Raw genomic sequence first — 23,951 nt, 5'->3', positions numbered from 1 at the left:
TCATTCACTCACTCATTCAAAAATTTACTGAGCAGCTAGTACATGTCAGATACTCTGCAGTTTTTCATGACACAAAGCTAAGTAAGAAATGAGTGATACAGTTTAGCAAAAGGAAATAAAAGTTAAGTGAAACTAATAGAAAATGATAGAAGTCCATTGTAGTGGTATAAAGGAGCCATCACAGAAGAGAGGGGGGTGATTAATTCTATTTGGGTGGGGAATTTAGGTCAGGAAAGGTAAACATGCAATTAGAACCAATAAACACTGAATGTATACGATGGATCAAACATTACGCCGGGTACTAGAACAAAGATAAAATTCTATGGAAATTAGTAAAACACGCACACACACCCCAATTTTCTTTTTCTTTACCAAAACCCCATATCATACTCCTGATTTTGATGTGAAGGTCTGGTTCTCAGATGATTGGGTTTTGTCATTGCTAAGTGAGGGGTCCTCTGGCAGAGTGGGGCGGTAGGAGCTCACATCAGCCAGCCATTCTCACCCCAGGTAGAAGTGCTGTCTGTGGTGGCTCAGCAGATCCTCAGCATTCAACAAGCCATCATTCGGAAGCTAAAGACATTCATCTTTGAAGGCACTGAGCTCTCTCTAAACCCAACCTGTGCTGTCTTCATCACCATGAACCCCGGGTATGCTGGCAGGGCTGAGCTGCCAGATAACCTCAAGGTAAACATCAGCATGTGTAAATTCTGCGTGTACTTTATGGTGTAGAAACCTCTAGAAGTAACCAAGGATCTCCCGGAGAAGGCAAATAATGGGTGACATTTTTTTGGCTGTGAGAAGTAATAGTGGAGCAACGATGGTGGTAAGATAGGCCCCAGAACATAACTACACCCCCAACAAGGTCTCATAGGGAAGGGTACATATACTTGATGAACCATGGCAATTAGGAAACAACGGACCCTGGAACAAGGGTCACTGTTTCTATCATCTACAAGGGGTCAGACAGGTAATATAAATGAGAGGAACCAGCTGGGCGTGGTAGGGATGCTGACGAATGCCCCATCCAGAGGCAGCAGCCCCTACTTAGCCCCAGCCTGTTGTCGCCAAGCAGGAATTGTCAGGTCTTCTCATTTTTCAGGAAAAACCAGAAATTTGTATTTCTACATGTAATCTGATTTTGTGATCCTGGCTCAATGCAAAAAAAAAAAAAAAAAATCACCGTAGGCCAAACAAAAACATCTAATTATAAGACAGCATCAAAGTTAGACACAGAGAGCTCTGGGAAGCCTGGGCTGAACCCACAGCACTTGGGTGGCTCAGGTCGTGACCTCAGGGTCCTGGGATTGAGCCCTATGTTGGGTTCCCTGCTCAGTGGGGAGTCTGCTTCTCCCTCTCCCTCTGCCCCTCTCCCTGCTTGTGCTGTCTGTCTGTCTGTCTCTCTCAAATAAATGAATAAAATATTAAAAAAAAATAAAAACAAAAAACCTAGGCTGAACCACATAGAGCTCCCCTTTATTACTATGGTTAAGCCGAGGTGGTGTCCCCACCAAAGCAGGCTGTTCCAACCAGCTACAGAGATGACAAGGAAGCATATATGTCCCCATTACCTACTGCTGAGCTGGCCTCAGTTACAGCATGGCAATAGCCATTGGTCCTGCTGCTAGTGGAGAAGGACGGCACCTCTGAAGGGAAGAGAGTCACCAAGGCCATCTTCAAGGGAATAGGCTGTAGATGACCTTAGCATGCTGCTCTCATGGGAGAAAAAACCCCAAAGTACAAGATGGCTAGCTCTCCTTCTGTGGTAAGAGACTTTAGCACCCCAACCGCATGAAAAGAAGTACCAGAGAGAGCCTTCCAGGTCTACTTCTTTATGGATATTCTTCTAAGTCATTGCTCCATCCCTTTGAGTGGAAGACACAAGAGAGACCCAGCCAAACCCACATTAGTACTTCACCTGCCAAAAACGCATCTGCTTAGTGCTCTGGAATCTTATTCAGACACTTTCTCCCCGCCCTCCAAATGGAAGAGTCAGGGAGATCTTAGGAATGGCTCTTCCCCTCTAGGCCAGCATAGGCCAGTGAGAACCAAAGTAGAATTTGGACCCATATTTCTTCTTTTTACCCCCCAACCATTGTGACTCCCCACTACACACACACCCTTCCCAGCCAACAAGCCTGTTAGGTCTGCATAAGCAGCTTTCATGAGACAGTGTGGTATAGGAGAAAGCACCAGGAGTTGGTGTCAGGGAGCCTGGGTTCTAGTCCTGGCTCTACCTCTAACTAACTGCTTGACTTCTCTAAGATCTAAGGTAATAACAATAGCTGATGTTTATTGAGCACTCACTATGTACCACACACTTTTCTAAGCACTTCACTTACATGGTATCATTTGTTCTCATGAGAACGGTATGGTTGTTGGCCCATTTTGAGATGAAAGAACTAGAGGGCTTATATTACTTGCCCACAGCCAGTAGGTAGCAGAGCAAGGACACAAATCAAGATCTGTCTGACTTCAAGATTCTTCTGATATATTATTGGTCCTGCATTCCTAACTGACTTCCTCTGTCCCTGTTGAACACAGGAAGGTTCCAATAGTTGAATGATGCTCCTTTGGCATAGGAGAATGAGGTTTTGTTAGAATACCAGCACCTAGGGCCTTCCACATAACCACTGAGAGACCCAGTGTGACAACAGGTACCTGGACAGGGCCAGTGGGGAGGTTAGCAGAGCACTGGTTCTATCCAACAAAGATGGTACCTCTGCATTGACTTGTCCTCCTGCTTTCCTTTCCTTGATTTTACTAGAATGGCCTGAACAACCATGCTGCTTCTCTTTGCATCTGTAGACATACCTTCTCCCCAGTGTTTACTGTTTGTGTTCAGGTTCTCAATGGCCGTTTCTTTTCTAGGCCTTATTCCGGACAGTAGCCATGATGGTGCCAGATTATGCCCTCATTGGGGAAATCTCCCTCTACTCCATGGGGTTTCTGGACTCTAGAAGGTATGTTACATTGGTTTTCCAGTAGATTCTAAAGGCTCTGAAAGAGTACCTTCTGTGTGGTGGATTCAAAGTAGGTTGCCCATTGGAAGAAAAGAGAGAAACTTGAGAAACGGACTTTCATTCCCTAGTTGATCTGAAAGCACATAGCCCTGGCTTTTGTCCTAACCCCATCCCTGACCAGGAAATGGCCCAGATTCCAAAGAAAGGGCCTCCTCTCTCTTTATGTATACTTGGACTTCTACTAAAGAAATTGGCCTTTCTATCCCAGCCCTGCTACACACACACACCTTAAGGCAAGACTTTAGAATATGAAATTATTCCAAGATTGAAGAGGAAAAATTTAATATAATTTGGAATTAACATTATTATCATAACATTTACTGACTGAAAAATGTAAAGCATGGACATGGAAAAAAAGCTGTCATGTTACAGAGGTGAATAAAGGGAGTTTCTTCTCAGTGGTCTTGAGTCCCACTCTCTAGGGATTAACATTGTTAATAGTTTAATGTTTCTTCCAAAACGTGTGTGTGTGTACTTGTACATTCACATATATGCATAGAAGTATTACACATATAATTTCTTGTACAGTAGATTGTACACATATGTGTCTGTTCTTGCTCTTTTCCTCCTAACTTTGAAAGAGTTAGAATGCTTCCTTAGCTCATCATGGTAACTATTAAAAGGACTTCAAATGATAGGGCTTCTCTATCAAGTCCAGGAGCAGGCGTGGTTCCTGACGGGACAGGGCACAGGGATGCTGGGAATGTCTGCTGAGCAGGACCTGGTCCTCTCTGGCGGTCTGCAGATGTGTCTCTGCCCTCCTAGTCTTGCCCAGAAGATTGTTGCAACCTACCGCCTGTGCTCAGAGCAGCTGTCCTCACAGCATCACTATGACTATGGCATGCGGGCGGTCAAGTCTGTGCTCACTGCCGCTGGCAACCTGAAGCTCAAGTATCCCGAAGAGAATGAGAGTGTCCTGTTGCTCCGGGCCTTGCTTGATGTCAACCTGGCCAAGTTCTTGGCTCAAGATGTCCCTCTGTTCCAGGTATGCGGTGCTTTGGGACCTCAACCAAGCGCTGAGGCTCATTTTCTGTGGATGAACTGTTTCTCTGGCACCCTCTCCATCTCCAGCCAACAACCCCACCACCAGACACCCTCCCCCAAATGTTAGATAAGAATAGTGATAGTACTATCCCTGTCTAGTTCCTGATTTTAGTAAAAATGGTTTCACTGATAGAATAAGATCTGCCATTGGGTTTGGGTTTTGTTTTAACCAAATGTAGTTGTTTTTTTTTTTTTTTGGAATTATTTTAATGCCTCTCTTCCTAATCAGGCTGGGAGCTCCATAAATGCAGAAATCATGACTATCTTATTCATTCTCAGTACATTAACTGGTAGATAATACAGTTTATTAAATCTTTGCTGCCTTGTAAATTTATTTGGGAGGGAAATCATGTCTTACAGATAGTGTTGGTCTTTGTAATTGTGGATGAGTTTTGGCATAGAAAAATGAGGTTTGGAATTTTACAAAGATTTCTGCTGTCTGTAAATCTCATTTTCAGAAAATGTTGAGGTCATGCTTCTGACAATTCATCCTTTCCACCTTCTCTCAAATTCTTTTTAACAGGGAATTATATCAGACTTGTTTCCTGGAGTGGTTCTTCCAAAGCCGGACTATGAAGTTTTTATGGAAGTGCTGAATGAGAACATCAAAAAGATGAAACTCCAACCAGTGCCTTGGTTTATTGGGAAAATTATCCAGGTTGGTTCCATGTATCCATACAGGGATGCGCCTATTTGTTCACTCAAGTCAGGAATTGAAATTGTGGTAGATTGCAACTCAGTAATGGTGATCAGAAGTGCCTGGATAGAGATGGAGGTGCCTTCAGGTCTCACTTCCAGGAGTTGAAGTTGAAATTCAATGTTTTTCCTCTGACCATCTCCCTTGGGGTTCCTTTTTTTAAATTTGTGGATGAAACAAAACCTTTGGAGGGCATTGGGCTACAACTAGTCAGGACTTTCTCAGTTTCCAGTGATAGAAACCCAACTCAAACCTCCTTAGTCAACAGAAGGGGATCTGTTCACTTACCTAACTTGAAAAGCCCAGGTGTATGTTGACCTCAGACACAGCGGGATCTGAGAACCTTTCTCTTCATTTCTGGGCTCTGTCTCTGAGTTACAACTTCATTCTTGGTTGGGTCCCCAACAGCCTCAGTCTTTGATTGTCCCAGGTTCAAGCCCAGAAGGAAAAAGAGCATTGCTCTCCAGATGGCTTCAGCATAGGTCTCAGGATTAGCTTTGAACTGTGCTGTAAAGCCACATGACCACCCCGGAACCAATTATGGGGAAGATCATTTATATTTTACAGCATGGGGCCTGGCTTGGAAAATACCTTTTACGGGCTGAGAGTTCTAATCAAGTTAGAACTGCATTTAGGCCTCAAAAAAGGAAGTTTCCAATTTAAGTACAATTTGCTAAAACGACCACTGTTTCCTTTTCCCCTTTAAAAGCAAATAGAAATGGCCTAATGAAAAAATTAGAGGCATTAAAATCAGACAGCCATGTGTCCAAATCCTGGCTCCACCACTGTTGACCATGGGCAAGTTACTTAACCTCTCTTGGGCTCAGTATTCCCACCACTAGAAGGTGGTTAATGATACCTGAATGTATTAAATGAAATAATTTAGGTAAGTCACTTGATGCTTAGCACATTGGTAGGTACAGAGCAAATAGGAATTCCCATTTTTTAAATAATATGAAACATACACATATATTTATTTATCTAAAAGATATTTATTTATTTATTTATTTATTTGAGAGAGAGCATGCAAGTGAGGGTATGGAGGGGCAGAAGAAGAGAATCTTAGACAGGCTCCATGCCTAGCACAGAGCCAGATGCAGGGCTCAATCTCTCAACCCTGAAATCATGACCTGAGCCAAAATCAGGAGTCAGACGCTTAAACAGCTGAGCTACTCAGGTGCCCCTATCCAAAAGATATTTACACTATAGATCATCAGAGGTAGAAGTGACTGTGGGAACTCCCTTTTGGTCCCTCATTCCTCACTGACTTCTGACTAGCTTGCAGTTCTGGGAGGTTTGCAATGATTAACTGCTTAAAATGATGTCTCCTCCCAGATCTACGAGATGATGCTAGTAAGACATGGCTTTATGATTGTTGGAGACCCCATGGGTGGCAAGACCTGTGCTTATAAAGTGTTGGCTGCAGCTCTGGGTGATTTATACGAAGGTAAAGCTCATATCCCTGGGTTCCGGGGAGCACAGGACTCCCCAGTAGGTTGGCTGGCTCCATGGAGATAATGCCAGGCTGTTAGTTTTGCCATCCCTGGATTGTGACATCAGAGCTAGAAATAGAACATGGCACACAGATGCCTGCAGGCAGAAAATAAAGGTGGGGGTGGGGGAACTTCTAATGGGGATTTTATATGCATGTTATTAAGTGGAGGAATTTTCTCGAATTTCTCAAATGCTGAATAGTGGCTTCTCCAAAGGCTTTCCAATGGGAGAGAAAGTCCTGCCACTGTCCTGAACAAATTATTCTGAAAGCCAATTATTGCATGGTTTCTTTTCTTCTCCTTTTTTCTTTTCATCCCTTCTTCCCTTCTCGTCCCTTCCCTTCCCCCCTCTCTCCCTCCCTCCCTCCTCTTTCTTCTTCTCTCCCTCCTTTCCTTACTTCTCTCTCTCTCCCTCCTTCCCTCCTTCCTTCCTTCCTTCCATTTAATGTAGAAGATAAAACCTCAGATTTTATCAGACACAGACCTTGGACAAATGACCAGACCTCTCTTAGCCTCTGTTTTCCCACCTGTGAAATGGGATTGTTGTGAGAATTAAATGAGATTATGCAGGAAAATAACCTAGTGCAGTTCCTGCTCAACAAATGGAAGCTATGTGTATTGCCAGAGAAACAATTTTGGGGTTTTTTCTTTTATAAAAAGCGAGCCTGTGGTGTTTGTTTTTAAGATTTATTTATTTATTTTAGAGAGAGAGAGAGTAGAGTGGAGAGGGAGAGAGAGAGAAGTAGACACCAAGCAGACTCGGTGCTGAGCCTGACACGGGGCTTGATCTCAAGACCTTGAGATAAGGATCTGAGTTGAAACCAAGAGTCAGATGCTCAACCAACTGTGCCACCCAGGCGCCCCACAAGCCTGTGGTTTTGAAAAGCAATGCCTTCTATTTACACATTCCCTTCCAGTACTTCATCTTAACATGTTTTTTCTAGTAATATTTGTTGATTGAGTTGCTGTTGGATTTTTGAGGTTTTTGTTTTGGAGACTAACTTGGCCCTAGTAACTAATTAGGGCATTTCAAACTTAATATTCTGGTCATTTGAACACAGTTTAGGAAACTAAATGAAGAGAAAAGAGGCTACCCCATTGTTTTTGCCTTGGGATTGTGCAGAAATGGTTATTTAGTTCATGGCTCAGGCACTCCAACTTTTCCTTACTTTGAAGGATCATTTAAAAGGCTGGTTATTTTCAGTTCTGTTATCAAATGCATCTGATGTGCCATCTATCAGCCTGTGTTGGGTCCTAATACTCTCATGGTATGAATGTCTCAGGGAACACTTGCTGAACAGCTAAAGAAGAGGTTTCAGGGCTAAACTAGTTCTTCAGATAGAGGGGAAAAAGGTAACCAGTATTTTGCAGAATCTTTTAAATGTCAGCTGTTTCCTCATTTCAAGTCAAGGCCAAGGTTCTTAGGGTAGCTGTGAGAGCTGGTACATAAAGACACCTGGTAGCATGGACCTCTCTCCCTTAGTGCTTGAGTTCATTTAGGCTCAGGCAGATCTCTTTGGATCTGACCAGCACATTTGCCCTGTTTGAAATGAGACTCAGAAGAAAATATGGTGAGAAACTAATGGGCATAATAACCTAACAATTTAAGTCATTGTCCATCCAGATATCCTAATCTTTGTAAGGACTGAATACAAATTTTATAAGGACTCTCCTTGGAGGGCATATTCATGAATGTTGGTTGGTCTTTGAGATGGCATTATCTCTTGTCTAATGTTCTGGTCTCAACAGAGCCTTTGTAACTCATGTTGGACCTTCTTGCCCAGCCAAACAGATGGGAGAATTTGCTGTGGAGTACAGGATCATCAACCCCAAGGCCATCACAATGGGGCAGCTCTATGGGTGCTTTGACCAAGTGAGCCATGAATGGACAGATGGTATCCTCGCCAATGCTTTCCGGGAGCAAGCATCTTCAATATCTGATGAACGCAAGTGGATTATATTTGATGGGCCAGTAGATGCTGTTTGGATCGAAAATATGAACACAGTTCTGGATGACAATAAAAAGGTACTACTGAGTCTCCTGTCACTTTTACATAGGTAGGGTATAAATCCTCTTATTCAAGTGAGTAATTGACCAAAACTATATAATACATACATTCACTACACTAATAATAAATGCCCCACAAGAAAGTAACAGCTTATGAATTATGCTTCCATTTGTACTTGTAGTGGGTAAACTATGTGTGTTTAGGGATAATGTTGCATCATGGTGTTGGCATCTTACTGGACCACTAGCTCTAGAATTGAGCTCTTGTATTGGGCAAGTCACATAACTTCTCTGAACCGCAATTTCCTCATTTGTAAAAAGGTAGTAATGAAACAGGGATATTGGCAATTAAACAAGTAGCACATACATAGTGCATGATATGTGGAATGTGTTTTGGTTATCCATTGCTGTGTACTTAGAGACTTAAAACAACCACTTACTTTGTTCATGATACTGTGGATTATAAATTTTGGAAGGTCTCAGCTGGGCTCAGCTGATCACTGTGATGTCAGCTAGGGCAGCCATAGCTAGAGGATCCACACCCAAGGTGGCTTCCTCCCTCAGTGCCTGGGGGCTCATTCCTCCTTGGCCTGTCTTGTCTTTGTCTCTTTCTCTTCAGATAGTGTCTCATCCTCCAGGTCTCTTTAGGTGGCTTGGATGTCTCACTTAGTGAGCTTGGAGTAGTGGCACTTCTTACATGGTGGTTACTTTTCCAAAAGGCAGGAAGTGACAGTTTCCAGGAAATTAAGAGCTGTGCTTGGAACTGGTGTAGCCTCACTTTCTCTCACTTCCATGAGTCCAAGAAGTCACAGGGGGTGCCCAGATTCAAGGGAGTGGGGAGAGAGGCTCCACTTGATGGAGCGGGGACAAGGCCACTTTGCGAAAACACATACAGGATGGGAGCTATCTCTGTAGCAGTCTTTGGAAAATACATTCTGCCACAGTAAGCATAGTGCCTAAAGAGCTTGGATTCCAGAGCTGGACAGCCTGGGTTCAACCCTGCACTGCCACTTGCCAACTGAATGAACCCAGGCAAGCTATTCAGTTTCATCATCTGTAAAATGGGGACAATAATGTCTACATCATAGTGTTAATCAGGAAGATGAGATAAGTTAATATTCGCAAGATGCTTCTAATAGCACCTCGCATAGAACAAGTGTTATCTTACTGTAGGTTAGAATAAAACAAAATTTATCACCATGTTAAGGAAGAGTTTCTACACCGAATATACATGATTATCAAATCAAAATATACTTTCTTACTGCATTAAAATTTCACAAGACTATGAGTCATGCTCAACAATGGAAGGCCTAATTATCCAAATTACACACGCACACTAATTATAGCATGTGCGTAATTTTGATTACATAACATATAAAAATAGAAGTGTTTTATTACATGATATAGACTATGTTATAAAAGCTAATTGTACAAATGTACTTGTTGGTCTTGAGATAAGTATGAAGAGTCATGATCGGGGCACCTGGGTGGCTCAATGGTTAAGCATCTACATTCAGCTCAGGTCATGATCCCAGGGTCCTAGGATCGAACCCCACATCAGGCTCCCTGCTTGGCAAGGAGTCTGCTTCTCCCTCTGCCACTCTCTCACGCTCTTTCTCTCTCTCTCAAATAAAATAAATAAAATCTTTAAAAAAAAAAGAGTCATGATCAGTGAATTTCCGGATGACTCTTCTCGTCCCTGGGTGTAAATCAAACTACTATCAGAGGTACAGATGTCTTTTACTTTTCCTGATATTCAGAGATGGCACTACTGGTAGTGTCAGCCCATAACCGCCATGACCTTCCTGGAGATACATGTAGTGACCTGTTTCCAGATGTGTTTTATGTAGGCCAGGTAACATACGAGAGGCTTTTTAAGCACAACTTCGGGTGAGCAGCAGTGTGATGGGGTGATGGGGTTTTCCCTTTGCCCCTGAGAGACCAAAGCTTCAGACAATCTTATGTCTTAACTATCTCACTTGAACCCCTGTTGGCAAGTGGGAAACAGCATCATTAACTTTGTACGTACACTGAGTCTGCCCTATGTATTTTGCACTACTTTCTACAGGGACATACCTACTAAACACTAGGACTTCTGATGGCCTTTCCTTCCATTCCAGAAAGGATTTGTGGAGATGTTCTTGTCCCTCTAGCCCTGCACCCATCCATGAGGGATTCCAAAAGGAGTCTTTCATGGGAAACAAGCAAATAAAACAGGAAGAAGGTGTGCAGTTAAGTTCTATGTGAAACACTGAGTAAGAACTATGAGACTTGCTGTAGTCTCATGGCTTCCTGATCTTCCACCTAAGGCTGCAATTCAATGACTCTCTGACCTCCCTATTTATTTATTTTAATATTTTTTTGAGAGAGAGAGAATGCACGCTTCAGCAGGTGGGGGGGGTATGCAGAGGGACGGGGAGAGATTGAATCCCAAGCAGCCTCCATGCCCAGTGTGGAGAGATCATGAGCTGAGCTGAAGTCAAGAGTCAGACGCTTGGGGCACCATCGGTTAAGCGGTTAAGCATCTGCCTTCGGCTCAGGTCATGATCCCAGGGTCCTGGGATCGAGCCCCACACTGGGCTCCCGGCTCAGTGGAGGTCTACTACTTCCTCTCCTTCCTGCTCATGCTCTCTCTCGCTATCTCTGTCTCTCTCTCTCTCTCAAATAAATCAAATCTTTAAAAAAAAAGAGTCAGACGCTTAACTGACTCAACCACCCAGGCGCCTGCCAACCTCCTTATTTAAAATCACAACTCATCCAGCCCTGGCTGAGCATTCTCCAGCCTCCTCTTCTATTTAATTTGTCTCCAAAGCACTTTCATCATTTTATATGCTGTGTGTTTTGTTTATCATCTGTTTCCTCCCAGCAGAATGTAAATCCCAAGAGCCCAGGGATTTTTGTTTCTTTTATTTTATGCACCTGTGCCTGACACATAGTTCGTGCTCAAGAAGTATTTGTTGAATGAATTTAAACCATCTCTGTCCGCGCCGAGGCCTTTCGCTTTCAGATGGAATTTAACCCCTTTGCCTGACACCTCCACCTCTGCTTTGCACTTTCAGCTGTGTTTAATGAGTGGAGAGATTATCCAGATGAGCCCCAAGATGAGTCTGATCTTTGAGCCAGCGGACCTGGAGCAGGCCTCTCCGGCTACTGTGAGCAGGTCAGTCAGCCTTGCCCTGGCACCCTGAGGGAACACGTGGCCTCACTGACCCTAAAAACCCACAAATGTGATTAAGCCCTAGCAGATCACCTACATTATTGGTTGTCCCTCTGATTTATCCTAAAACCAGTCCTCAATCCACAGTGCTGATAAGAGTCTAAAATCGGGCAAGCACTTTGGAAAGGAATCTGACATTATTGCCTAAGACTGAACCTTCATATGCCTCATGACCAGCAACTCTACTTCTAAGAAATCCTTGTCCATGTGCAATAAAATTCATATACAAGAATTTTCAGAGTGGCACAGTTAACAATAACAAACACTTGGAAACAACCCAAATGCCAATTAATAGTGAATGCATGTGTAATAAAGTCACAAATTATAATTTTTTATCATTTGATTTTATTCTATTTTATTTTCATCACCATAAGTGCACTCCTTAATCCGCATCACCTATTTCACCCATCCCCCAGCTACCTCCCCTCTGGAAACCATCAGTTTGTTCTCTATAGTTCAGAGTCTGTTTCTTGGTTTGCCTCTCTCTTTCTTTTTCTTTTTTCCTTTCTGTTTCTTAAATTCCACATATGAGTGAAATCACATGGTATTTGTCTTTCTCTGACTTATTTCGCTTAGCATAATATTCCCTAGCTCCATCCATGTCGTTGCAAATGGCAAAATTTCATTCTTTTTATGGTTGAGTAATATTCCATTGTATAGATATATCACATCTTCTTTATCCATTTATCTATGGGTTGCTTCCATAATATGGCTATTGTAAATAATACTGCAATAAACATAGGGGTGCATGTATCCCTTTGAATGAGCATTTTTGTAGCAAATTGTAATATTTATATATCACTCAAAATAAATGAATTGTACTGACATGGAACTCTATGCATAAATCTTATTAAACACATTAAGCATAAAATCTTAGCAATACTATATATGAAGTAAGCCCACAATATTACATACAACATAGTGTCTCCCTTTAAACCTCTAAAACCAACAAAAATAAATATATATATATCTTAGGAACATATAGAAATGATATAAAACTATCTGAGAAAGAAAGAGACGGGTAACCATGAGATCCAAGATATGGTGTTCCCTCAGGTGGGGAAAGCCAGGGGTATAGGATAAGGGAGACCATCGGGGTTAGATGAAGGTTATTGTAAAGATCCTAGCTTCTGTCTGGGATCTTGGGTTCTGGGAGGTGGGTTCATGGGCACTCACTACATTATTGAAAACAATTAACTGAGAAAGGCCATGCATGGGCTAATGATAGTGTGCCAAGGATGATAATTAATCTAATCCTGTGCACCTGAAGTTCTTAAAAAAAAAAAAGAAAAGAAAATCAGTCCACACTCCAAAGAGCAATGGCAAGTTAGACCAACTTGGGCTCCCACCCTGGCCATGCCAATGTCTAGCTGTGTTACCTCTTCCAGGTCACTCAGCCTCTCTGAGCCACACTCTCCTCATATCTAAAATGTGACCGTTAAGAAGCATATTTAGAGATAAAGGCCATTAGGCCCTAGCATAGTGCCTGACATGTAGTAGATACTCAATAAATGGCAGCCGTATTAGTAACAAACAAGAGAGCACCTAGATGTAACAGAATGGGAAAAGAAAACAAAACATGGACTATATAAAATATCAGTACATGCTAATGATAATTTTAATAATTTCCATGGATTAAGAGTTTTCTATGTCCTGGAAATGGTGCTGAATTATTTATTGGCATTTTCTTATTTAACCACTATAATAGCCTTATGAACTATGTATTTTTTGTATTTCTTGATTTATGACAAGGACGTAGAATTTCAAAGACAATAAAGAAAACTTGCCCAAGGTTACTCAGATAGTAGAATCTAGGGCAGGGATTTGAACCCAGATCTCTCTAACTCCCAAGCGCCAGCTATTATCCCTGGTCTCCATCCTTTCCTGACAAAATCTGGGCACCTTCCCTTTGGACTGGAGCTGGTGAGGGTCTGTGCCCCAACCCAAACTCCAGCCCCTTACCTTACCATGACTGCCTGCATTTCCCTCACCCCTGTGAGCTTGGGAACCCAGATGTGGACCAAGCTGGTCCTCTCTTTGTGCTTGCCAGGTGTGGGATGATCTACATGGAGCCCCATCAACTAGGCTGGAAGCCCTTGAAGGACTCATACATGGACACCCTGCCCGCTAGCCTCACTGAGGAGCACAAGGAATTGGTGAGACCATCATGTTCCTTTCCTTCCCCTCCCTCCCTGTCTCCATACTCCTCATTGCTAAGGCCTTCTAGGCACATCTTCACCTTCCTAATTCCAGGATGTAGGAAGGGGCAGGGAATTCCCTGCCTATCTCTAGTTATCTTCTTTCCTGGCTGTCTGACATTTTTCCAGTTTTCTTCTCCCTGTGGCAAGAGTAGGATAGTATGGAGGCACCTGGGTGGCTCAGATGGTTGAGCGTCTGCCTTCAGCTTGGGTCATGATCTCTGGGTCCTGGGATCGAGCCCCGCATTGGGCTCCCGGCTGGCTCAGCGGGGAGTCTGCTTCTCCCTTTGCCTCTGCCCCTGCTTGTGTGCTCTCTGTCTCTCTCTCTCAAATGAATAAATAAAATCTTAAAAAAAAAAAAAAGAATGGGATAGTATGGTCATTTTCTCCTTCTACGTTCTCCCTCACTCCCCATCTCCCCAGGGGAGAATTCTGATGCTTTAGAAACATTCTACATGGTGGATGGAATGTCATACCTTTTCCCATTGCCCTACTTGCAGAAATGTCTCTAGAGGTTGCTCTAAAGATAGGCCAGATTAGAAAGAGCTTTCTTCCTCTCTGTATTGCCACTCCCCATCCTGGTGACCTCGACTCCATACCTCCCATAGCTAGGGAGCTGGAACCAGTTTAGAAAAGTTGTATTGTAGCTATTAACAAGTGTCTGTCCCCGGGCGCCTGGGTGGCTCAGTTGGTTAAGCAACTGCCTTCGGCTCAGGTCATGATCCTGGAGTCCCAGGATCGAGTCCCGCATCGGGCTCCCTGCTCAGCAGGGAGTCTGCTTCTCCCTCTGACCCTCCCCCCTCTCATGCTCTCTCTCTCTCTCTCTCTCATTCTCTCTCTCAAACAAATAAATAAAATCTTTAAAAAAATATTAAAAAAAAAAGAGTGTCTGTCCCCTTCTTCCCTTCCTAAAAGAGGGGTGAACATTCAGGTTAGGTGGGTACCCAAGCATAGTCTCAGACTAGGGAAGCAGGAAGGGAGAACTGAAGCTTTTGGTGCCTCTTGTCTTTCCCTGTGTTAGTAGAGTGCCCTAGGAAAGTTCCCCACTGAAGAAGGCTAAAAAAGTATAGTTGAGTTCTCTTCCCACTGCAGAAACATTCCTGTGAGCTATGGCCCCTTTCCTGTCCCATTTATATACATGTACAATGTATATAATCACATACATTTATACAGATAGATGCCCACATGCACATCCACAGACCAATCTACACATCTGCACGGGAAGCCTTCAGGGACTCCTCAGTGCCCTTAGCTCAAAGTCTAACTTTTTTTTTTTTTTAAGATTTTATTTGAGGGGCTCCTGGGTGGCTCAGTCAGTTAAGTGTCTGCCTTCAGCTCAGGCCGTGATCCCAGGGTCCTGGGATCGAGCCCCTCATGGGGCTCCCTACTCAGCAGGGAGTCTGCTTCTCCCTCTCCCTCTGCTCCTCCCCCCACTCATGCTCTCCCTCTTTCTCTCTTTCTCTCTCACTCTCTCTCTCAAGAAATAAAGAAATAAATAAAATATCAAGAAAGATTTTATTTATTTGAGAGAGAGCATGAGTGGGGGGAGGGGCAGAGAGAGAGAGAGAGAAAGAAAGAAGCAGACTCCCTGATGAGCATGGAGCCCGACAGAAGGCTTCATCCCACAACCCTGAGATCATGACCTGAGCCGAAATCAAGAGTCAGATGCCTAACCACCTGAGCCACCCAGGTGCCCCTGAAAGTCTAACTTCTTATCAGGGCCTCTGAGACTGTGATCTGGCCCTGCCCACCTTTCCAACCTCATCACCTACCCCCCTCCTCAGCTCATTACCCTGCAGCCCTTGTGTTCTGTTCTCATTCCTGGAAGAACCCAGGTTTCATCATCTCAAGGATTTTGCACCTCTTCTTCCTCCTCCTGAAAATGTTGTCCCATTTTATTGTGTGAGAGATGATTCACCTTCATCATCCAGGTCTCAACATAAAGGCCTCCTCCTCTAAGAAGCCTTCCCTGACCACCCTATTAAACACGTCCTGTTATTCCCCCATTTTAACACCTTTGTTTGTTTCCTGCTAGTACTTTACATGACTTGTAAGTATTTTATTTCCTTGCTTGTTTAGTTATTTATTGTTTGTCTCCCCTGCCCCTCAGTAATTTCCATGAGGGCAGGGATCTTGTCTATCTTGTCAATTGTTTATTCTCAGCACCTACAACACTGCAGTTACTAGATGCTCAATAAATATTTGTTGACTGGATGAATATACCACATATCCATGTATACATATATATTCATATATACATAAATGTGTCTATACATTTATAATATAGATATGTATCCATATATATACAGATCTATTAATGTATTTATTCAGTGATGACCTGCCTACTTCTTAAAAAAATGACTTAAGATGATTTACAGTGACAGCCACAAATACAGTATAACAAAAATGAAAAAACACTCGAAGAGAAAGGAGGAATTTTTTTTAAAAGAATAACTGGGGTGGGGAGCAGAGACAAGAATCATTATACCCACAAGTAAGTACATACAGAGAATTACTGAAAATGAGCTCCAAACTTAGCTCTGCACTTCCTGTGGCCACTTTATACAGGAGTCCAGCCTTACAAATGAAGAACAGTCATTTGAAAATCTTATTTAGAATTCCTAACATTTTTTATACAAGCAAGTGGGACACCCAGTCTGGGTGCTTAAATTTTTCATGCATCTTGTAGCTGACCCACAGTAGGTCCAAGCCTCTCTGAGTATCCAGCTCTGGGCAGTGAAATGGGAGGGGTGGGGTTGGACTGTGGGCTGCACAGTCCATTAAGTAGGAAGCTAGAGTCAGAGGCCTCGGTGCCTGTGGTCTTTTCCCCAATATACTTACACTCAAAATTAATCAACAACCTTACCAACATCTCCAGCCTTCCAGAGTTGTACCAAGCCCTTGGTCTTAAACTCATTGTTTTGATAACATCTCTTCAAATTTCATTTCTACCTTTAGGTCAATGACATGTTCATGTGGCTCCTCCAGCCCTGCCTGGAATTTATTCGCCTTCAGTGTAAATTTGTGGTCCAAACATCTCCCATCCACCTTGCCTTCTCAATGATGAGACTGTATTCCTCCCTGTTTGGTACGTGCTACTTACAATTCTTTTTTTTTTTTATTAACATATAATGTATTATTTGTTTCAGGGGTACAGGTCTGTGATTCATCAGTCTTACACAACTCACAGCGCTCACCATAGCACATACCCTCCCCAATGTCTATCACCCAGCCACCCCATCCCTCCCAACCCCCTCCACTCCAGCAACCCTCAGTTTCTTTCCTGAGATTAAGAGCCTCTTATGGTTTGTCTCCCTCTCTGGTTTCATCTTATTTCATTTTTCCCTCCCTTCCCCTATGATCCTCTCTCTTGTTTCTCAAATTCCTCCTATCAGTGACATCATATGATACTTTCTTTCTCTGATTGACTTATTTCGCTTAGCATAATACCCCTAGTTCCATCCATGTCGTTGCAAATGGCGAGATTTCATTTTTTGATGGCTGCCTAATATTCCGTTGTATCTATACACCACATCTTCTTGATCCATTCATCTGTTGATGGACATCTAGGCTTTTTCCATAGGTGGGCCATTGTGGACATTGCCGCTATAAACACTGGGGTGCATGTGCCCCTTCACGTGCTACCTACAATTCTTAAGCCACATGAAGGTGGGGTAGGTGTGGGTTATTTCTTCTGCTCCCTGTCCCTCTACTCCCCCAACAATGAGACCAGAATTTTGGTCTAGAACAAGCAAGCATTTGGAGTTTAGATAGTAGAGTTTAGTGGAAAGAATCCCTATGTTTTAGCTTTACCCTTAATCTTGGATTGATTTCCTGGGTATTTTTATGCAGTTTACCCCATTCTTTCTCATGTTACATTCCTCATCCATACAATGGGAGTAATAATTTTTGTCCCTCTTTACCTAACTAGAATATCCTAGAGGGAAATGAATTTAGATAATACATGAGAATGTATCTGAGAAAAAAAAGATCCTGAAAAAAAAAAAGACTGAAAATTTTCCCATGCTAAGAAAACTTACAAGAATCTGAATTCACAAAATACATGGTTACACTATTAAGAGAACTGATTACATCAGTCTACAAAACTGGGGAACCTTCTCTAGGACATGGGAAGTACATAAATCATAGAACCATTTGTTTAATAGGCCTGGAGAAGTTCTCTGTAACTATCTCACATAAAACAAATTTCACTGAATTCTGTGGGAAATGACCAAAGATGTGTCGATTTGGAGAACTTTTATTGGATGCCGTTTCTTTCTCAAGATGGCACATAATTCAAACTCAAGATGGATCTTCCTACAACTCCTCTTACATGAACATTTTCTCAGCATTATAGGTGCAGATAAAAAATATAACATGATGAACAGTTGAGTGGAGACTTTCTTTGGCTACATATTACATGATTTTCTGAAGTTAAAATTACCATTTTTTCAAAAGCACACTAATTGTATATGATGCCATATATTTGCATCATTAGTTGTAAATTTTTAGTATTTTCCCAAGCTCTGTTTCCTGTCCTTGTGTAGTATCTCCACCAGGAAGGAAGGCACCGTATGAGAAATGGACTCATTTTCCCCAACGCTGAGTGACGTAATCTCTTGCCTTCCCAAATCTATAGCCATGAGTCCTTATCAGGAGTCCTGAAAGGCACACAACTACTAAAATCCGAGGACTGGGTTTGAATGCACACGTACCTGATTTCAGAGCTCTAACTTTTTACTCTGTCAATGCTAAAATGCAAGAGCATGGTAACTATGATCAACAAGGCCTTAAGATAAGGAATAATAAATACATTTTTTAGCCTTTTATTTAAAAATAATTTTAGACTTGCAAAAAAAATTGCTAAAAGCATATATTGAGTCACATATCCCTACACCTAGCTTCCTTTAATGTTAACATCTTATATAACCAAGGCACAATGATCAGAATAAGAAAGTTAACATTGATACTATATACTATTAACTATACCACAGCTTTATTTGAATTTCACCAATTTTTCCTCAAATGTCCTTTTCTGTTCCAGGATCCAATTCAGGGGGTCACATCTTTTTTTTAATTGTTGTATCTCATTCACCTCTTCCCATCTATGACCATTCTTCAGTCTTTCCTTGTCTTTTTTTTTTTTTTTTGAGTAAGCTCTACACCCAACATGGGGCCTCATGACCCTGAGATCAAGAGTTGTATGCTCCACCGACTGAACCAGCTGGGTTCCCCTTTCCTAGTCTTTTATAACTGTCACTTGATAAATACTGGCCAGTTATTTTATAGAATGTCTCTCAATTTAAGTTTACCTCATGTTTTCTCATAATTAGATTAGGGTTATGCATTTTCAGTAAGAATACCACAAAAGTGATGATGCATCCTTCTCGGTGCATCATCAGGGGGTACACGATGTTGATAGATCTAATGACTGGTGAAGGCTCTTTGTCAAAGTTAGTTTTGGCCAGACCCACATTTCTCCACTGTAATGTTCTGGTTTTCCCTCATAATTAGTAAGTATTTTGGGGAAGATAATTTGAAACTATGAAAATATCCTATTTCTCCTAAAATTTTCACCCACTAATTTTTAACATCCATTGGTGGGTCTTGCCTACCACAGGTAGAATGGTGGCATTTGCCTAACATTAATTTTCCATTTCTATGTGTATTCCTTCTACATTTACTAATTAGAATTCTTCTGTAAAAAAGAACTGCTCTTCCTTACTTATTTGCTAATTCAGTTATTTACTCATTAAAGTATGGACTCACTCATGGATGTTTATTTTATTCTATGGGTTATAATCCAATACTGTAATTATTTTGTTCCTCAAATGTCTTCAGCCATTGAGAGCTCCTTCAGGTTTGTTCCCATGTCCTTTCATAATTACAAAAAAATTATAAAATACATACATATATATATATTAAAAATATGTTAAAATATAAATATATAAAAAATAAAAATAAGAAAAGGGGCACCTGGGTGGCTCAGTTGATTGTGTCTGACTCTTGATTTCAGCTCAGGTTTTGATCTCAGGGTTATGAGTTCAAGCCCTAAATTGGGCTCCATGCTGGGCATGGAGCCTACTTAAAAAATAGAAAAAAAATAGAAAAATTATTAAAAACTAACAAAAAGTATATGTGGATAAAGGATCTGGCAGGTGATGGCCACTCAGCCAGCCCCCTCCCCAGAGTCCTCACCGACAAGACCACCCAGTTTGTTTAGATCTGTATATAAGCGGATATATGCAGCTTCTCCTGAGGTTCCTTTTTCTTGCTTTTAGATGAAATCAAGGAAATAAATGAGGAGGAAAGTGAATTACATGAAGGCCTGACAAGCCAACAGATCTTTCTCTGGCTGCAAGGGCTATTCCTCTTTGCCTTGGTGTGGACCGTGGCTGGCACTGTCAATGCGGATAGCAGAAAGAAATTTGATCTGTTTTTCCGCAACCTGATCATGGGTATGGATGATAACAATCCAAGGCCCAAAAGTGTCAAACTCACCAAAAACAACATCTTTCCAGAAAGAGGTAACTTAGTACCTGTTTGTTTTGTCTTGTTCTAATAATTTGGGTCATATGGTTCCAAATCCAACCAAAACGTGTGGCCCAAGTAAGGGCTTTACAAAGGCAGGGAAAGATTTTGTAGCTTGCCTGATTGGGTTCAGGTCTTCACAGCTGACCCACATATGTAAGAGATGGACAGTTGTGAAGTCAGGGTCTTACAGGATGTTTTAACTATTATTTTCATTTAGAAAAGTTGATAAAACTTTTTTTTTCAAAAATTACCCATAATTCCATCACTCAAACAGGGTCCAAGAGATAGAATGAGAAATATAGCACTTGTGTTTTTCTTATTCCTTTCTAGTCCTGTTCTATGTGTTTACATTCATCATATCATGGTGATTATGACATTAATATTTATTGTAATTTTGTCATTGTACTCTAATATCATATTGAAATGTTTCCTTTTTTGCCACATACATTATCTTCAAAATGGTCACTTTAATGACTATTCTATGTGTGACATCATTTATTAAAAGATAGAAAGATTTTTTTCTTTTAAGTAGCTTTTACTGTTTTTTTCTTACCACCATAATAATATATAAAATTAAGAAAATAAAAACCAATGGTAATCCATGTACCCAGAAATAATCACTTTTAATATTTTTCTTCCAGTTTTTTTCTGTACCAAAAAGAGCATCATACTATAAATGCTTTCCAAATAGCTTTACTTTTTGTGATTATAAAACAGTATATAAAGGGCCATGAAATAACTTCTGGAATGATAGTAATGTATACATGGAGAGAGATTTGGTTTACACTAGATAGGTGCATTTGTCAAAACTCAGTGAATATACACGTAAGATTTGTGCATTTTACTCTATGTAAATTTTATATCAAGAAAAAATATAAACAAATATTGAACAGTAAATGATACAAATGCTGAAGCTTATGGGGAAGTGTATAGATGTATACAATTTACTTCGAAATCTGTCCAAAAAAGTAAGATGGCTTAATGGATGGCTAGAAGGACAAACAGGTATATGATAAAATAAGTAAAAACTAATGGTAAAAATCTAGGAGAGGGGTATACAAATGTTTGCAGTATGATGTTTTGAGTATTTATGTTTAAAACTTTACATAATAATAATAATAGAAGAATGAACAAGTAGGTTCACTACCCCTCTACACAGTCTTTCCTCAGCACATGTGGCACACTTTATGTGATATGGTCATCTGTCAGATGAACTGCGTATAAGCCCCGGACCATTAGTTAGATAGTAGTACATTCATTCTTTTTTCTTTCCTTTTTTAAAGATTTGTTTATTTTCTTTATTTGAGAGAGAGAGCAGGGTGGGCAGGGGCAGAGGGAGAGGGAGAGAGAAACCCAAGCAGACTCTGCGCTGAGCGGGGCTTGGTCTCACAACTCTAAGATCAGGACCTGAGCTAAAACCAAGAGTCAGACGCGCAACTGTCTGTGCCACCCAGGCGCCCCCCTTTTTTCTTTCTTTCTTCTTTTTCTCTTCTTCCTCCACCTTTTACTTGTTCTTTGATTTAGAAGATTATTTTTTATTGTGCTGAAATACGTATAACATAAAAATTTACCATTTTAACTATTTTTAAGTGTACAGTTCAGTGGTGTTACACATTGTTGTGCAATCATCACCACCATTTATATCCAGAACTTTTTTCATCTTCACACACTAAAACTCCATGTTCTGTGAACACTAACTCCCCATTTCCCCCTCCCACTATCCCCCTGGCAACAACCATTCTACTTTCAGTCTATCAATTTGACTACTCTAGGTACTTCATATAAGTAGAATCATATAGTATCTGTCCTTCTTTGACAAGTTTATTCCATTTAGTAATATCTTCAAAGTTTATGCATGCTGTAGCATGTCAGAATTTCCTTCCTTTTTTAGGCTGAATAATATTCCATTACGTGTATATACCACATTTTTTTTCTCTATTCATCTGTCAATGGACACTTGAGTTGCTCTTACTCTGGCTATTGTGAATAATGCTGCTATAAACATGGATGTACAAATATTTGTTTGAGTCTCTTGCTTTCATTTCTTTTGGCTATATGCTCAAAAGTGGAATTTATAGATCATATGATAGTTCTGTATTAAAGTTTGTGAGGAATTGCCACAATGTTTTCCATAATAGTTGTACCATTTTACATTCCCACCAGCAATGCACAAGAATTCCAATTTTTCCACATTCTCATGTATTGTTTTGTTCTGTTTCTTATAATAGCTACCCTGAGTGTGGAATGCATTCTTGATTTTTTTAGAAAAAATATGAATAGATCATATAATTAAAAAGATATATGTTTTTAAAAAGACTACCACTATTAACATTTTGATAACCATCATGTTAGACATTTCCCTGTGCATATATGTATGTATAGATTTATTTTTTCAAACATGGGATTGTTCTGCTCTTGTTTTTGTTATTTTCTGGTTTTTGCTATCATTAACAACATTGTGATGAACAGTGTTCTGGTGGCTACATACTTGCTTAACCCATGTGTATTTTCTTAGGATAATTCCCTAGAAATAAAATAGCTAAATCAAGGATCAATAAAATTTTAAAGATTTTGATTGTTAAATTTCCCCCTTGCCTTCACCATTCCTGAGTATTACCATTTTTTAAAATCTTGGGCAATTTGAAATGTGAAAATGCTATTTCATTTTAACTTTCTTCTTTTTGTAAAAAATGTTTTAATAGACTAATTTTAGAGCAGTTTTAGGTTTATAGAAAAAATGAGCGTACGGAGTTCCCACATGCCCCTTTCCCAAACCACCCCTCCCTCCCAATTTCCCTCTTATTAACATCTTGCATTAATGTGGTACACTTGTTAAAATTGATGAACCAATATTGATAAATTATTATTTAACTGAAGTCCATACTTTACATTTTTGCTCTTTGTGTTGTATACTTGTAAGGGTTTGACAAATAATATCATCTATCCACCATTACAGTATCATACAGAATAGTTTAACATTGCTCTAGAAATCCCCTAGCTCTGTCTATTCATCTCTTCTCCCCCTTAACTCCTGGCAACCATTGATTGGTTTACTCACTGTATAGTTTCACCCTTTTCAGGATGTGATATAGTTGGAATCATACAGTGTGTAGTCTTTTCAGATTGGCTTTTTTCACATAGGCATATGCATTTAAGACATTTTACATCTTTGTGTGCCTTGATAGCTCATTTCTTCTTATCACTGAATAATATTCCATTGTATGGCTATTTATCCATTCACCTATTAAAGGTCATTTAGGCTTATTCCAATTTGGGGAAATTTAAAAATAAAGCAGGTATAAACATTCATGTAAAGGTTTTTGTATGGATATAAGTTTTCAATTCGTTTGGTAGATACCTAGGAGCGTGATTACTGCATCATATGGTGAGCCTGTGCTTAGCTTTGTAAGAAGCTGTCAAATATGTTTTCCAAAGTGTTTGCACCATTTGTCATCCCTACCAGCAATGAATGGGAGTTCCTGTTGCTCTACATCTACATCTGCCTCAGCATTTGGTATTGTCCATTTTGGATTTTAGCCATTCTAATAGGTGTGTAGTGGTATCTTGGTTTAATTTGCAATTCCTTAAAGACATATGGTGCTGAGCATCTTTTTTTTAATATTTTTTTATTTTAAAGTAATCCCTATACCCAATGTGGGGTCAAATTTATAACCCTGAGATCAAGAGTTGCACACTGTACTGACTGAACCAGCTAGGTGTCCCTTGAGCATCTTTTC

At 40.7% G+C, this 23,951-nt stretch overlaps 1 protein-coding gene across 1 annotated transcript in view; it reads left to right on the top strand.

Moving 5' to 3' along the window:
- Positions 1-23,951, top strand: part of DNAH3 (dynein axonemal heavy chain 3) — a 180,901-nt gene that overhangs the window by 83,316 nt on the left and 73,634 nt on the right. The window contains exons 31-40 of the mRNA XM_073887961.1: positions 511-687; positions 2,872-2,963; positions 3,789-4,008; positions 4,591-4,725; positions 6,100-6,211; positions 8,042-8,283; positions 11,325-11,425; positions 13,533-13,638; positions 16,639-16,768; positions 19,962-20,207. Of these exons, the coding sequence (XP_073744062.1) occupies positions 511-687; positions 2,872-2,963; positions 3,789-4,008; positions 4,591-4,725; positions 6,100-6,211; positions 8,042-8,283; positions 11,325-11,425; positions 13,533-13,638; positions 16,639-16,768; positions 19,962-20,207 (1,561 nt within the window). The remainder of the gene's footprint in view (positions 1-510; positions 688-2,871; positions 2,964-3,788; positions 4,009-4,590; positions 4,726-6,099; positions 6,212-8,041; positions 8,284-11,324; positions 11,426-13,532; positions 13,639-16,638; positions 16,769-19,961; positions 20,208-23,951) is intronic.

This window comes from Callorhinus ursinus, unplaced genomic scaffold, assembly GCF_003265705.2.
Source record: "Callorhinus ursinus isolate GAN/ISIS: 27379988/994484 unplaced genomic scaffold, GSC_fseal_2.0 scaffold85, whole genome shotgun sequence".
Lineage (NCBI taxonomy): Eukaryota > Metazoa > Chordata > Mammalia > Carnivora > Otariidae > Callorhinus > Callorhinus ursinus.
Note: the sequence above shows the minus strand (reverse complement) of the source record. Positions and strands in the feature narration are given on the sequence as shown.